General features: G+C 35.4%; 1 protein-coding gene across 1 annotated transcript in view; it reads left to right on the top strand.

The window, feature by feature from the left end:
* LOC149418987 (royal jelly protein-like protein) overlaps window positions 1-15046 on the top strand; it is a 35465-nt gene extending 20419 nt beyond the window's left edge. The window contains exons 4-7 of the mRNA XM_089638025.1: window positions 6618-6791; window positions 8911-9079; window positions 12646-12833; window positions 13805-15046. Coding sequence (XP_089494151.1) covers window positions 6618-6791; window positions 8911-9079; window positions 12646-12833; window positions 13805-14206 — 933 coding nt within the window. The 3' untranslated portion in view covers window positions 14207-15046. The remainder of the gene's footprint in view (window positions 1-6617; window positions 6792-8910; window positions 9080-12645; window positions 12834-13804) is intronic.
* Window positions 15047-15324: the final 278 nt, after the last annotated feature.

Below are 15324 nucleotides of genomic sequence, written 5' to 3'. Positions count from 1 at the left end.
CTTTACTTTTGTTAAAATGAAGCTACTATTAAATCATTCCAAAAGCACTCGACTGTCCTACATGGCACAAAATACATTAATACATAACAAAAACGTTTAAGTGTTCTCATCCAAGGCAGTCTGTTCTTCTCGTAGTTAGTGGAGCGACAACAATTATAAAGAAGAACATATATAAAGGAAAAAGAAAAAGCAATTTTAAACGCTTTTCCGTAACAGCGAACAACACACGAACAGTCTTTGTTTCTGGTTCACCTCAGGCAGTCCCGACGACAGACAGTGAGCAGGGGGTGGGAAGGTTTTCCTACGAACCCTTCGTACTGTCCCCGGCAGTACAGTGGCCAGACATGACCCTTATGAAGACGGTAGAATAGGAAGAAGAGACAGGGTTCTGAAGAACCCTGTGGACTAAGTAACTCACTCCAGCCGACAAGACTACAAGAGAACTGAAGATCAGTGTCGAAGGGAACCTTCCCTTTCACTGCTGTCGCTACGGCAGGGGTAACGCAGTGAACAGTGCAAATACAAGGAAAATAGCTTGGATATTCACTTCGTCATTGCTTCTACGCATGAGATGATACGAGTAGGGTTTGCAATCTCGCAAATCTGTATCTCGCAGTCCCGCGACTCTCTCGACCAATCGCCAGTGGGAGGAATGGATTTCAACGTCCGTCACTTCTGAACACACCCACCCCTCATAAATGTTACCTTCCCAGAAATTACTCTCGTTTGTTTCCTTAAAGGACCTTCCACACAGCACTCCTAAAGATGACATGTAGGCCATGAGGGAAATTATTTACCTAGCGGCCTCTTGTGTGGAGCTAAGGCTAAAAAAATAACTTTATGCGGCATGAGTTGAACTGTAGAGTCTGTATTGACATTTTTTTAAACTAATAAACTCTCTACTACCTTCAGGCTCACAACGTACCCCGATTAGGGATGCAATTACCTGGCTCCAGAAGATTGGGAGCTGTTGAAATTCTTGTGCGATACTGACAAAAAAAAATTCTGACTAAAACTCCAATACTAGAATTATATGTATTACTAGATAAATACGTAAAAAGTCACAGGATATTATAATTGTAGGATTTGTGAAGCTGAAAGTGATAATTGCATTCTAAAATATTAAATATACATTTGTAACGCACGTAAACTTTCGACATCAAACATTTAAACAAAACAAATACACATTTCAAATAAAGAATTATTTTTATATAAAATAATGTTGGTGCCTACTTTGTCGCTTGTCTGATCTGATGCGAACTTATCAGTTCCAATTTTTTAAATTAATGGTTCACTGAACTTAAATAATTTTACGCACTGCGCAGGAATACGATTTCAAGTCACGCACCCATGCACTGACAACCGAAATAAGTATGACATTATAATCAATACAAGATCGACAACGTCGGATTGGCTACGAAACATAACTCAATAAAAAATATCACCTTGAACTTCAATGAGGAGATTCAATCTTGCTAAGTTTTCAATGTCAACCAGTAGCCACTATGATAAGACGTACTTGAAAGTGCGATGTCAGCGAATTCCTGTCTTGCAAAGCTTGTGTTAAGATAACTTAAAATATTTTAATAATTTGTACATAATTATAATATTTGCGGTTTTTTAATTTTGTTATTCGAAATTTGGAATTTTTCCTTATAGGGAATTTATTATATTTGCACGGAAAATAGATTCAAAAATGGTTCAGGAAGTTTTTTTTACAAACTTTTATATTGTTGATATTATGTGAAGTTTAGGAATTTTCAATGTTGGCAAACTTGATTTTTCTGAAAAAATATCTTACGGCAAAATCACGGGTCGTGAAATTATGTAAAGTTTTTCAACAAATTCTAAGTTATGTTTTTCATTTTTAACATTGCTCAATTGTTTGAAACCTTTTTGAAAATAACGCTTCCAGAACTAAACGAGAACATTTCCGTTTAACGTTTAACTATAAATTACGATATAGGTATCAAAAGATTCGCTGAAAGGAGTTCTTCGCAGGTTTAATCAGCAACGTAATCAATAAAAATGTTTGGATGCTTAAGAATTGAAAAACTTGTTCGAAAAAATTTAGGTGCACCAAGTTTCATACGAATCTATTTCGAATTGTTTAATTGAAAACTGTTGAAAATTGACATCTTTGCATGCACATGACACGCGTAAAAACAAAATATTGTTTACGTCACAACAGCGATTTTGACTTGTTATATTAGCTATTAATTGTATTGTGTTACAATCAATTATGAATTTGTATGTTATCAATCATTGTGTATATCAGGTTATCGATTCTCCGATTCAGGCCGCTCGCAATCTCCGTCGAAAGTACATACATTGATCGACATTCTGATTCTTGGGTCTTGTCGACGGTACATACTTACTTGCGCCAAACGTCAAAAGTCATTACACTCGAACAACGAGTGGGTCGAACCATTTTAGTTGTTCGAGTGGAATGACTTCGTCGACCAGCAATGTCCGACAGAGGGTTAAGAAATATTTTGTTATATCAATAATGATCAAATTTCATTGAAAATTTCACAAATAACTTAATGTTTCTTAAAATTACATATTTTAACAAAAAAATAGAAGGTTTTAGGAATTCTCGAAATATTTTTGTTGTTGTTTAACCAATGTTTTTTATCGCTACGTTGGCGTTGACCGGATGCTACAAAGCAAATTAGCCGTTGCTTTGTGAATCACATTGTTTCCTGTCATAAAAAAACATCAATACACGACGTAAACACATAAATCATATCTATGTTTTTTTATTGTCAGAATAGAGATAAATTAAAATTCTAATATTATTGTTTTTTGTCCGTCAAGAAAAAAAAATAGTTGCCGGGTTTTGCCAATATTTACTCGAATTGATTATATTCATATATTTAGCATATATATACAAACCCAAAACAAATAATATTTAAAAGCCTACCTAGTAGCAAAAAGATGTTCAGATTGTCAACATCACTGCCGGTGGCGGTCGGTGCGTTTAGTTCTTCTAAAAGGATAAGATTGGAAAAAAGCTGATGTCTAGAGAAAGGGATACAAAATCATGTGTTTTTGGTTTGAAAATTTGATCGGTGAGAAATACTTTTTAATGCTTTAATTAAATAATGTCAATAGAACAAATCTTGGCCTTCGAAACTATCGACTGTTATTTAGATTCCTTTATAAGCCCAGAAAAATAAAGTATCAGGCTTATAAAAGCTGCTTTAAAGATCAAAATCTCTTACTTACGAACCCCTTCTCCGTTATGGTTTTACTGTATAATTTGGCAAATTAAGTTATTACAACTTCTACCGATTTATAACAAGTTTCTCGTTAACTCTTTCAGTTTTTACGTTCCAAAACATATATGTTACTTTTGTATAATATCTGTACATTTTTTATGCCGAAACGTTAATTATATGAAATACCCTCGATAGTAAGCTCCAAAAATTATTTAATACACTTAGGACGGGTTGTTTCGGAGAATTTGAACAATTCATCAAATTTCAACGTTCATTTTCAAGTTCTGTGAAAGATTTTTTCAAGTTCTGTTTTTATTTCAGTTTTGTCAAGCAACTAGCCTACAATGATATAATAACAGAACTTGAATAGGACTTTCACAGAACCCGAAAATGAACGTTGAAATTTGATGAATTGTTCAAATTCTCTGAAACAACCCGTCCTTATTGTTCTGTTATTTAATATGTTATAGAGATGAAAAAATTCAGTGTATCTTTAAATGCAACTAAAGCATTTATCGAAAGATTTTTTCTCTATTTCAAACGAGTTGTGTTTTATTAAATATTTTTATCATTTTCGCTTAAGTATTATCGTTTTTTTTTAATATTAGCTCGCTCCCTTTAACATTCGTATTTACAAATCTCCCTTTCAAAACTACGGGGACTTAAGCACGAATATAAACCTTAATGCCATCTAAATAAGGAGTATTATTGTTAGCTGCCCGATTCCAAATATTACACGTCGTGGTGCATTATCTTGAAGTCATGAAAAACTAAAAAAAACATGTTGATTTATTTTTCCAGTGCCCAATTAAAAGCGTTAAAATAATTTTCTAATTTTTGTGTGTTTTACATAGCGTTCCTTTAAACACACCTTTATAAAATTATTATTTCTTCCTCCTCAGTCAGCTGTACTATATGAGTTTTGAAATGGTTTGTCAGTGTGGTTTTTTCTTATACAAATAGTGATTACTCTCAAAAGTAAAGCTAAGATTACACAGGGCAATTTTATAACATTCTTTTTTAGTAATTAAAATCGCTTTGATAAAAAAAAACTTTATTAGGATTTTTGCTTTTTTGCTTTAAAGTTTCGCGGTACGAGCATGGAATACTGTGATTATCTTAGCTAAAGAGCAAAAATCTAATAATAAAGAACATTGTACAATCGGCAAATCGTAAAAAATTAATTGGCTTTAAAAATGCAATATAATTGGTTTTAGATTAGGAACAATCCTATAACAAACTGCTGTATGCTGCATCCATGTCTAATTCGGTCTGGATATTTCGCACTAAGGTTCGACATTTTAAAGATACAAGAGATTCATCAAAACATAACTACGCGGTTCCGTACTATATTCCACCATTTTGAGATAAATCTTGGAAAAACAAATTCATTTTGAGGGCTGATGCTCTAGTGGTACGTATAAAATTCGGGGGTTTAGAATCACCTGTCTACAAAAACACAGTTTTGAGATAAACACATATTAAATATTGGATTGCTCATAATATGTCCGACTGTATACCCAACTGATATGCACAGCTGTATATCTTAAGAAGCTGTATATATGAAATAGAGCTTCGTGTCATTACTAAGTATGATTATGGCATTACCGAAACCATGCATAATTCAAAACATAAGTTTTTGTAGTTAGAACCGATACAATTACGGGAAAGGAACGAAGCAACTGCAAGCGGCATTTCGCGCCATTTGAGGTTGCTTTGTTTCTTTCCCACAGTTGAGGATCAGCTCGGTAGTTCCGCAGTTCGACCATGTGGCTTTAATCAGACGTTGTTTGTGCTATTTTTTATCAATAGTATTTGTAACAATAAGCAAAAAATCACAATGGCGATTTTCGTATTGTCCATTATGTGAAATTTTATGCATCAATTTGATTCAGAGAACTGATTCAGTGGACAAATATTGAGTATTATTGACCTAAAAAACATTACTTCTCCCTTGGTGAGAATGAATTCGATACAAAATTTGCTACGAATTTTATAGTGATTTTTTTTTTGGGTATTATATCTCTCTGCCATAGGCCACCCCAAGTAATTCGCTACGCCTACGACCCATAGCCTTACGCCACAGTGGGAGGTATATGTTCATATGTCCGTCACTCCTGGACACACTGATCCCTAGATTCATACCCAACCCTTATACCTTTTACCTTCCCAAAACTTCCTTTCCTTAAAAAAGACCCTCCACACAGAATCCCAAAGAAGACATAGGCCCTGAGGGAAATTATTAGCCTGCAGTTTGGATAAAAAAACAGTTTACTGGAAATACCAACATTACAAAAAAAATTATTTTTTTGTATAATCTTTATTATGTAGATTTCTTTACAATGTTATAAATCGAATGATAATGACATTATAACATATTTTACAATGCCCGTTTGCATATCCGTGAGAATAATTATTTACACAATCTAATTTGTTGAAACGCATTTTTTTTTCAAGAATCTCAAGGAAAGAGTAATATAAAAAAGGTCATATAAGAATAACAGTGTTGTAGCAAGTAGTTTCCGGTCCCTTGAGCATTGGGCAAGAGTATAATATGATGTTCGGAGCCACTGCGACTACAGCATCCCTGTTTGGAGGATGTCGTACGACTTTTCAGATCTGGGCATGGTGAAATCGATAACTAAAATATCAGTCTATAGGCGATTTTATATCGATTTCTGTAGATTGGTTACAATGATTGATTTCCAGACCGATGTTGATAATGCAATAAATCAGAATCGATATACACTGGCAACACAGGCGCATCTCTATAAATTGACAATCCAAATGTCGGACGTCGCGTAAAAGTTAATAAATAGACAATATTGAGTTAAAATATTAACTTTACTTTTTGAATCTAAAAAGATTAATAATAAGTTCATGAGGTTATTAGTCATAACTCATAACGAGTGATAACTCATAAGTATTAAGTTTTATTTCTCGAGGCTGGAACGGAATCGATTGATTGCGTGTTAAAAAAATTAATTATATGCTTTATTTCAGTTCTAATAGCTTAGTTAGTTCACCTCCATTCATTAAAAAGCCAGTTATTTTGGATAACGATATTATCCAAAACTCGTGCACATTTAAAGCATATCCGATACCTTGGAGGCCATGCTAAAACTACCGGCTTTTGTCTACCGACGTGCTCGCAAATATCGCTAACTGACCATAAATGACTGATTGTGTTAGTTCTGTTATTATTTCAGTTCTTTCAAGCAACTAGCCTTTAATGATTTAATAACAGAACTCGCATAGGCCTTTCACAGAACCCGAAAAAGAACGTAGAAATTTGATGTATTAAAAAAAAAAATCACTCATTTCATTAGCTTGTTTTACTGACTGAATTTTTTTTTTTTCAAATCGAATAACCGTTGGTATTTTTTTTTTCAGATCGACGAGTGCTCCCGCCTGTGGGTCATAGATACTGGCAAGATCAACGAAGACCAGGTCTGCCCCCCACAGATCCTGGCCTTTAATCTCAACGATGATTCCTTGATCCTGCGGCACAAGTTCCGCCTAGAGAGTCCCACCATTATCAAGCAGACGTCACTCTTCGCTACCACGGTAAGTACCTAACACCTTAATATTTTTAAATACATCTTTTTGAGTTTCACATTTGTTTTCGGTAAAGAATTAATGGAAATATTGGAAGCGGAAATGAACCTACTTCCTGAAACTCGGCAGATGGACTCATTGTCGATGACGATGCATGCCATCAGCTTTTGGTGGCAATCACATTTCTCTGAAATCGGATGACATTACAGTAGTTAATATACGAAATAAATGTTGGTCCTGCACTAGCGGCATTTGGCGACGTTAGTATAGTTGTCGACTCCAGTTCCTGGTTAGGAAGGTTCAATCCTAACTCAAACAAAAAAAGTTAAAAGAAATTTTAAAATAGATAAGTAAATATTTTTAAAAAAAATTACAGTTTATTTTTTTTTATCCTTTACTCTTGTCATAATTTGAATTGAATGAATTAATGGAATACCTTCCCTCTCTCAATAATTTGAATTGAATGAATTAAGGGAATATCTTCCCTCTCTCCATAATTGGATTTGAATGAATTAAGGGAATACCTTTCCTCTCTCCATGATTTGAATTGAATGAATTGAGGAAATACCTTTCCTCTCTCCGTAATTTGAATCGAATGAATTAAGGGAATACCTTCCCTCTCTCCATGATTTGAATTGAATGAATTGAGGGAATATGTTCCTCTCTCCATAATTTGAATTGAATGAATTAAGGGAATACCTTTCCTCTCTCCATAATTTGAATCGAATGAATTAAGGGAATACCTTCCCTCTCTCCATGATTTGAATTGAATGAATTGAGTGAATATGTTCCTCTCTCCATAATTTGAATTGAATGAATTAAGGGAATACCTTTCCTCTCTCCATAATTTGAATTGAATAAATTAAGGAAATACCATTCCTCTCTCCATAATTTGAATTGAATGAATTAAGGGAATACCTTCCCTCTCTCCATAATTTGAAATGATGGTCAAGAGTGTGCCGACGCAAAATCTCATTTGATTCTTTTTTCATCATAACTAACTAGTTTTTTTTGCAAAATAATGGTTTTTGTAAATTGTTCCGTCTTACCAGGTAATGTGATTTTATATTTATGAAAGTAGTTGTTTTTTGTCGGCTTCCAAAAGTACATTAACATTTCTATTCTGAATGGTGATCTTACATCGGGGTGCTATTGAGAGTATCTTCCACTCGGGAACATGCCGCAAATATACTAAGTTTACATTATTTTTAATGAGTAAATTGCGAAATAACAAAATTAATCATTCAAATTTACTTGCGCAAGCCGGGATTTGAAACCGCGACCTTCAGATTGCAAGTTGAGAGCCACACCCCTGACCGTGGAGACTGTGTCATTTATTTATTTTGAATTAACGGCACAAGTGCCATTTACATACTTGAAAATTATCAACAGTCATAGTTGTGGAAATAAAAATTCGAGAGTAAAAAACAGGTTAAAATGGGTAGGAAGGTACCAATGACATTATAAAATAGGTAGGAAGGTACCAATGACATTATAAAATAGGTAGGAAGGTACCAATGACATTATAAAATAGGTAGGAAGGTACAAATTACATTATAAAATAGGTAGGAAGGTACCAATGACATTATAAAATAGGTAGGAAGGTACCAATGACATTATAAAATAGGTAGGGAGGTACCAATTACATTATAAAATAGGTAGGAAGGTACCAATGACATTATAAAAATACACGAAACGTTATATTATATAAGTTAAAAAGAAAAAATAATGAACATTAGTTTAAAGTTATTAAAAGAAATTAAGAAGAAACAAATACAAAAAACCTCTTATGCAGTTAAATAATATGTACTAGGTAATTAAATGTTTAATCAGTACAGATTTATACTTCATTCTAATAGAGGCAAATTAAAAACATGAGCATATGAGTTCCCAATCGTATATTAATAACAGAATTGTAGCCTGAAACCGTAGTTTAATTGTTACAATAATACATACTAGGGTACCTTGAAGTAGAAACATGAAAGTGAATCAACATCAATCAAGGCTATCCAACAGAAAATTTACAATTTTACGTAAAAAATATAAAATATTCAAAATTAATAAATTAATGCTGACCATACATTTTTTCTTCGATTTTTCTTTATTTATTTTAGTGTTATGTTTCCAGGTGGTAGACGTGAGAGACCCAGAAGACGGATGCAAAAACACGTTCGTTTACATCGCTGACGTGACAGGATTCCAGATAGTCGTATATGACATGTCCACCGACTCTTCTTGGAAGGTGGAGAATAAGTACATGTTCCCGAACCCAGAGACAGGCACTTTCGACATCGTTGGTAAGGGATTCAAAAAGGGTATTCTTGTTTACAATTTTTTATTCGTTACGAGAAATACACTTCATGCGGCCATATGACAAACTATAATGATTGTTGTTGTAAGTAATTTATTTGACGGTTCCGAATTTTCCCGATAGATGTCTCTTGCGAGTAAAATGGAAACCTCTAACGTTTAGTGTGAAAACTTTTGATAAATTGCAGTAGATGGCACACTTGCATCAAAAGAATAATTAACATTGAATATCTGAATCTGAATTTTTGCCATGATAATACGCACTTTCGCGTAGCCAATGCAAAACGAGTGATGCGTTGATAAATATTAAGTAAACGGTAATAATAATTGACAAAATCAAATAAAATTGATAGATTTACCGCGAAATTTCTGGAAAAATCTTGATTTTCACTCTATCTTAAATAAAATTTACAACTTAACGTTTTTAGACGTTAAGTTGTGTTTTAGCTCCGTGAAATTTTGACAACATTTTCACTGCAAATTTTGGTGCAGAAACTCTCAGTATCGCCATGGTGAATATATAAAAGTGCTTCCCCTCCTTCAATTCCCCGATCTCCTTCCCCTCTCCGTACCCTCCAGCCTTACACCATGTTCTAATGGGGTACTTTCGCGAACTATGAATACCGTTAAAATTTTTAATATTTTCATTCAATTATTGATTAAAAAACGATCTAAACTCCTAAACGGTTCCAATTGGCTACAACGCCATTAATTAATATTATCAACGTCAACTTGTAAGACGGCTGTCACCGATGACGTTGGCTCATTGTGACGTCAACAACGCCATATTCTCAAACAAAAACGATAATGTCTTTTTGGCGGCAAATCAAAAATGGCCTGCCACACATCTGCCCTGATTATGGACACTGCAATGCTGTCCAAAACGTTGGCTAAAGAAGGAGTTAGCGCAACACGGCATCACACCCCAAAAACAAATAACAAAAAAAACAAAAATGGCAAGTTTAAAACCTTTGTAGAAAATTTATTCGTCGACATGAAATGCAAAAAAAATGTCATCACCATCGTAATATTTTTCGTGATTAAAAAAACTGGTTAAAATAGGTAGGAAAGTACCAATGACATTATAAAATAGGTAAGAAGTTAATGACACTAGATTATATAGAAAGGTACCGATGACATTATAAGATAGGTAAGAAGGTAATGACACTAGATTAGATAGAAAGGTACCAATAACATTATAAAATACACGGAAAGTTATACTCATACAAATCGAACAAAAATATAGCACCGCTCATGAAAAATATAGTCATTCAAAGATTATGTGTGTGCAAATGAAATAGCTAAATAAACAGGACTTTAAAGTATGTCCACTGGACATAGATCAAGGATAGTTGAACGTATACCCTATTTGAGATTTCAGTGTCTCACTGGCTCCGGTTAGCAGGGAGAAGTTGGAACAGTTGTGGAACTGTTGAATTTGAGATTTCAGTGTCTCACTGGCTCCGGTTAGCAGGGAGAAGTTAGAACAGTTGTGGAACTGTTGAATTTGAGATTTCAGTGTCTCACTGGCTCCGGTTAGCAGGGAGAAGTTGGAACAGTTGTGGAACTGTTGAATTTCAGATTTCAGTGTCTCACTGGCTCCGGTTAGCAGGGAGAAGTTGGAACAGATGTGGAACTGTTGAATTTGAGATTTCAGTGTCTCACTGGCTCCGGTTAGCAGGGAGAAGTTGGAACAGTTGTGGAACTGTTGAATTTGAGATTTCAGTGTCTCACTGGCTCCGGTTAGCAGGGAGAAGTTAGAACAGTTGTGGAACTGTTGAATTTGAGATTTCAGTGTCTCACTGGCTCCGGTTAGCAGGGAGAAGTTGGAACAGTTGTGGAACTGTTGAATTTCAGATTTCAGTGTCTCACTGGCTCCGGTTAGCAGGGAGAAGTTGGAACAGATGTGGAACTGTTGAATTTGAGATTTCAGTGTCTCACTGGCTCCGGTTAGCAGGGAGAAGTTAGAACAGTTGTGGAACTGTTGAATTTGAGATTTCAGTGTCTCACTGGCTCCGGTTAGCAGGGAGAAGTTAGAACAGTTGTGGAACTGTTGAATTTGAGATTTCAGTGTCTCACTGGCCCCGGTTAGCAGGGAGAAGTTGGAACAGTTGTGGAACTGTTGAATTTGAGATTTCAGTGTCTCACTGGCTCCGGTTAGCAGGGAGAAGTTGGAACAGATGTGGAACTGTTGAATTTGAGATTTCAGTGTCTCACTGGCTTCGGTTAGCAGGGAGAAGTTAGAACAGTTGTGGAACTGTTGAATTTCAGATTTCAGTGTCTCACTGGCTCCGGTTAGCAGGGAGAAGTTGGAACAGATGTGGAACTGTTGAATTTCAGATTTCAGTGTCTCACTGGCTCCGGTTAGCAGGGAGAAGTTGGAACAGATGTGGAACTGTTGAATTTGAGATTTCAGTGTCTCACTGGCTCCGGTTAGCAGGGAGAAGTTGGAACAGTTGTGGAACTGTTGAATTTCAGATTTCAGTGTCTCACTGGCTCCGGTTAGCAGGGAGAAGTTGGAACAGATGTGGAACTGTTGAATTTGAGATTTCAGTGTCTCACTGGCTCCGGTTAGCAGGGAGAAGTTAGAACAGTTGTGGAACTGTTGAATTTGAGATTTCAGTGTCTCACTGGCTCCGGTTAGCAGGGAGAAGTTGGAACAGTTGTGGAACTGTTGAATTTGAGATTTCAGTGTCTCACTGGCTCCGGTTAGCAGGGAGAAGTTGGAACAGATGTGGAACTGTTGAATTTGAGATTTCAGTGTCTCACTGGCTCCGGTTAGCAGGGAGAAGTTAGAACAGTTGTGGAACTGTTGAATTTGAGATTTCAGTGTCTCACTGGCTCCGGTTAGCAGGGAGCAGTTGGAACAGTTGTGGAAATGTTGAATTTGGCAGCTATTTTTTATTTAAATAATATCATTAAAAAACTAAGTTATTTTTTCAAAACCATCATACATGTCCTAAGTAAAAAAGACTAAAAGAACTACATGGCTCTTTGCAAATCGCTCTTATAATACGGTATTATCGGATGGGGAAGTGCAAATGACAATATCCTAAAATCACTCATTGAAACCCAAAAAGCCACAATGAAAATTATTCTGAAAGTGAAAAAAGCTTCCTATGCTGTGGTATTAAACTCTACACCAAAATCCCACTCTCATTCGAAACTCACAACAATATTTTAACATTTAAATCTCTAATAAAAAGTTGGACACAAAATATAAGGAGATCGAAAATGGATAATATACGACACCAAATACAAACTGAAACTAAATCCACTCAATTGAACAAAAAAAAACACCATGATATATATTTGTAATTATTTCAGAAAAAAAACTATTCAATATATTTAAAATTATTTATATTATCCATACTACTAAATTTTAATCAGATGTAAATGAAATCCTCAGCACGAGAGATCCCAGCAAGGATTTCAATTTATTGTTATTATTATGTTTTAAAATATTGATTGACCGTTATCTACATTAAACGGTCCGTTTAAAATTTTTCATTTGACAAACAGCATTAATGAAATGTCTTTTTTTAATTTCCAGGAGAGTCCTTCGAGCTGATGGACGGCATTCTGGGCATGGCTCTGTCTCCCTTCCGTAGCGCGGACCAGGACCGCATCCTGTTCTTCCATTCGCTGGCTTCCATCACGGAGAACGCCGTGAGGACCTCGGTGTTGAGAAACGCCACTGCCTGGGAGGGAGTCCCCAGCGTCAACCCTAAGGAGTTTGTGGTAGATTACTTTATTAGTCGTTCATTTAAGATATCGTTACGTCATAAATTGAAGGTTTTCTTATCGCTTCGCTTGAGTAGAATACAAATACAAAAATAAATTACTCAAAAAAATATATGAATGCAAACTACTAAAAAAAATATTTTTTCAATAGAAATGTATGAACGCATAAACTAAACAACTTTTAAAAAATACAGTATTATAGCTATGATTATCTGTGACAGTTTCACTTGATTAACTTTTTTGCTTTCTTATAAAATTATTTTGCTTGAATTCTAACGTTTCTAGACTCCGTTTGTTAAGCGATTAATGCCTATTACCTATAATATAAGGTTTACCAAGAATATACACATTGTTGGCTTGTAGCTTCCTCTTAAGGATTTATTTTACCTCATTTTACGTACTGTACAACAAAAGCAGGAAAATCTTTCTATAATATCAGTCATTTCAGAAAATTACCAATTAAACAATTTTCTAAGGGTTACCAAAGTAATATAAATATTGTAATTTACATATCACATGTAAAGTATTGAAGGACCTACTTTCTCATTGGTCACCCTGCATAAACACCTAAACCAACGAGGTTATGTCACCCAAGTGGTTCGCTAGGTTTGGTGACTAGGAAGGGGTTCCCGGGTTCATGGGGTGAGCACACCTACCGTGTGGTTATTTTACCTCTCCAGCAGAACTCTCTCGACCCATCGCCTTACACCATTGGAGGGATGAATTCAAATACCCGTTACTCCTATACACACTGATCCCCAGATTCCAACCAATCCCTCATACCTGTCATTCACAGATCTTCCTCTCCTTCTTCTCCTTTTTTTTCTTTAAAATAACCTTCCACACACCATCCCTAAAGATGACATAAGCCCTGAGGATTTTTTTTTCTTCACGGCCTCCTGTGTGGAGCTAAAAAATAAAAGTTTAACAACCTTTACAATCTGACCTATTATGTTTTATAATTCCAGCAACTGCAATTGCGTAAAAAATCTCAAGCAGCCGCCCAAGCCATGGACCGAAACGGCATCCTCTTCTTTGGTCTTGCATCTCTGACAGCCATCGGTTGCTGGGACTCCAACACTGCTGCATTTCCTAGCAGCATCCCCCTAGTGGCAGAGGACGTCGAGAGTTTGCAGTTCGCCAGCGGGGTCAAAGTCATCACCAACAGCAAGGGCAACCAGGAGCTTTGGGTCGTCACCTGCAGGTTCCAAAAGATTATGACAGGATCAATGACTCCCGCCGAGGTCAACTTCAGAGTCATGGCCGCTAACGTCAGAAATCTGGTGGAAGGAACCAAATGCAGCAGGCAGCAAGACGCTGGTTTAGGTAATCGACTCGGGGATAATTTAGCTCAAGTCCCATTTCCGTAGTTAGTTTCGAATTCAGACCCAGGTGTTTAGCAAAAATTCAAATGTATCATTGTTGTCGAATTCGGAGCATTTTTTGACATTTGAAATGTCCCCTTTAAACACTGATTCTAGGTGCGGTTCAGCTTGTAATAATCAAATTACAATAAACTTACGTGATAGTTGTCTTCTTCTGCTGATCAGAATTTGTTCAAAGTCTGAAACGACCCAAGAATAAGACATCAAAACAGAAAAAGACTGTCAAAAAAACAAAATTGAGCTGAATTGAAGTTTGATGACTTTGTCACACAAGAATTTTTGCTAAGCAACTGGGCCTTAATGTTCGTTTTATGTGTCTACAATTCGATGCTTTTTACTGCAGTCGTAAGTTTTTTCTAAATGATATTAGATACAGTTGGTATCATTCCATGTTTCCACATATTCATGGCTTCCAAACTATAATTATGGCAAGACAATCTAGGAAAAAATTGTCTTGTGTAGAAAGATATTTATTTTAAATTCATTCGATTTCAAAGATAAAGTTTGTCACACATGGGAGATGTATCCTCATAATATATGTGGGCTTGGCCTATGCCACCATATCGCTCGCCATACATTCTGATGGGATGCTGATAGACGCCAAACCCACATATATTATGAGGTTATATCATTGTGTGTGGCTAGCGTAAGGAAAGAATTGATCTTATCGCTTGAACTATAGTACAATAAATTATATGATATTGTTTGTTTTAAGATTTAATTAAGATATTTTTAAGGTCTGAGGAGGATATTTTTTATATATATTGACACACTATAGTTTTACATGTGCACCAGTAATTTGTATTCTGTGAATAAAAATCTTCTATAACTATATTACGGAATATTTTATTGACAAAGTTAACCCTTCAAAGAGCACCTTAGTTCAATGTAGCCCCATTGTAATCAACTCGTAATGTTTTAAACTTTTTTACAAATATGTCAGGGGCTATTAAGTTATTCCAAAAACGATGGCAAAGAAACAATAATGAAACTAATATCATCCATTCAATTAAATTTAAATGTGAACGCCTTATTTAAGCATCTACGAAAACTACAAAATCCGTACAGTAATAATTATAAGTTACTAACAGACGCGTACCCGG

Source organism: Hesperophylax consimilis, chromosome 12, assembly GCF_061612785.1.
Source record: "Hesperophylax consimilis isolate HC1 chromosome 12, BYU_Hcon_1.0, whole genome shotgun sequence".
Classification (NCBI taxonomy): domain Eukaryota; kingdom Metazoa; phylum Arthropoda; class Insecta; order Trichoptera; family Limnephilidae; genus Hesperophylax; species Hesperophylax consimilis.
This window is presented reverse-complemented; position numbering and strand designations above follow the sequence as displayed.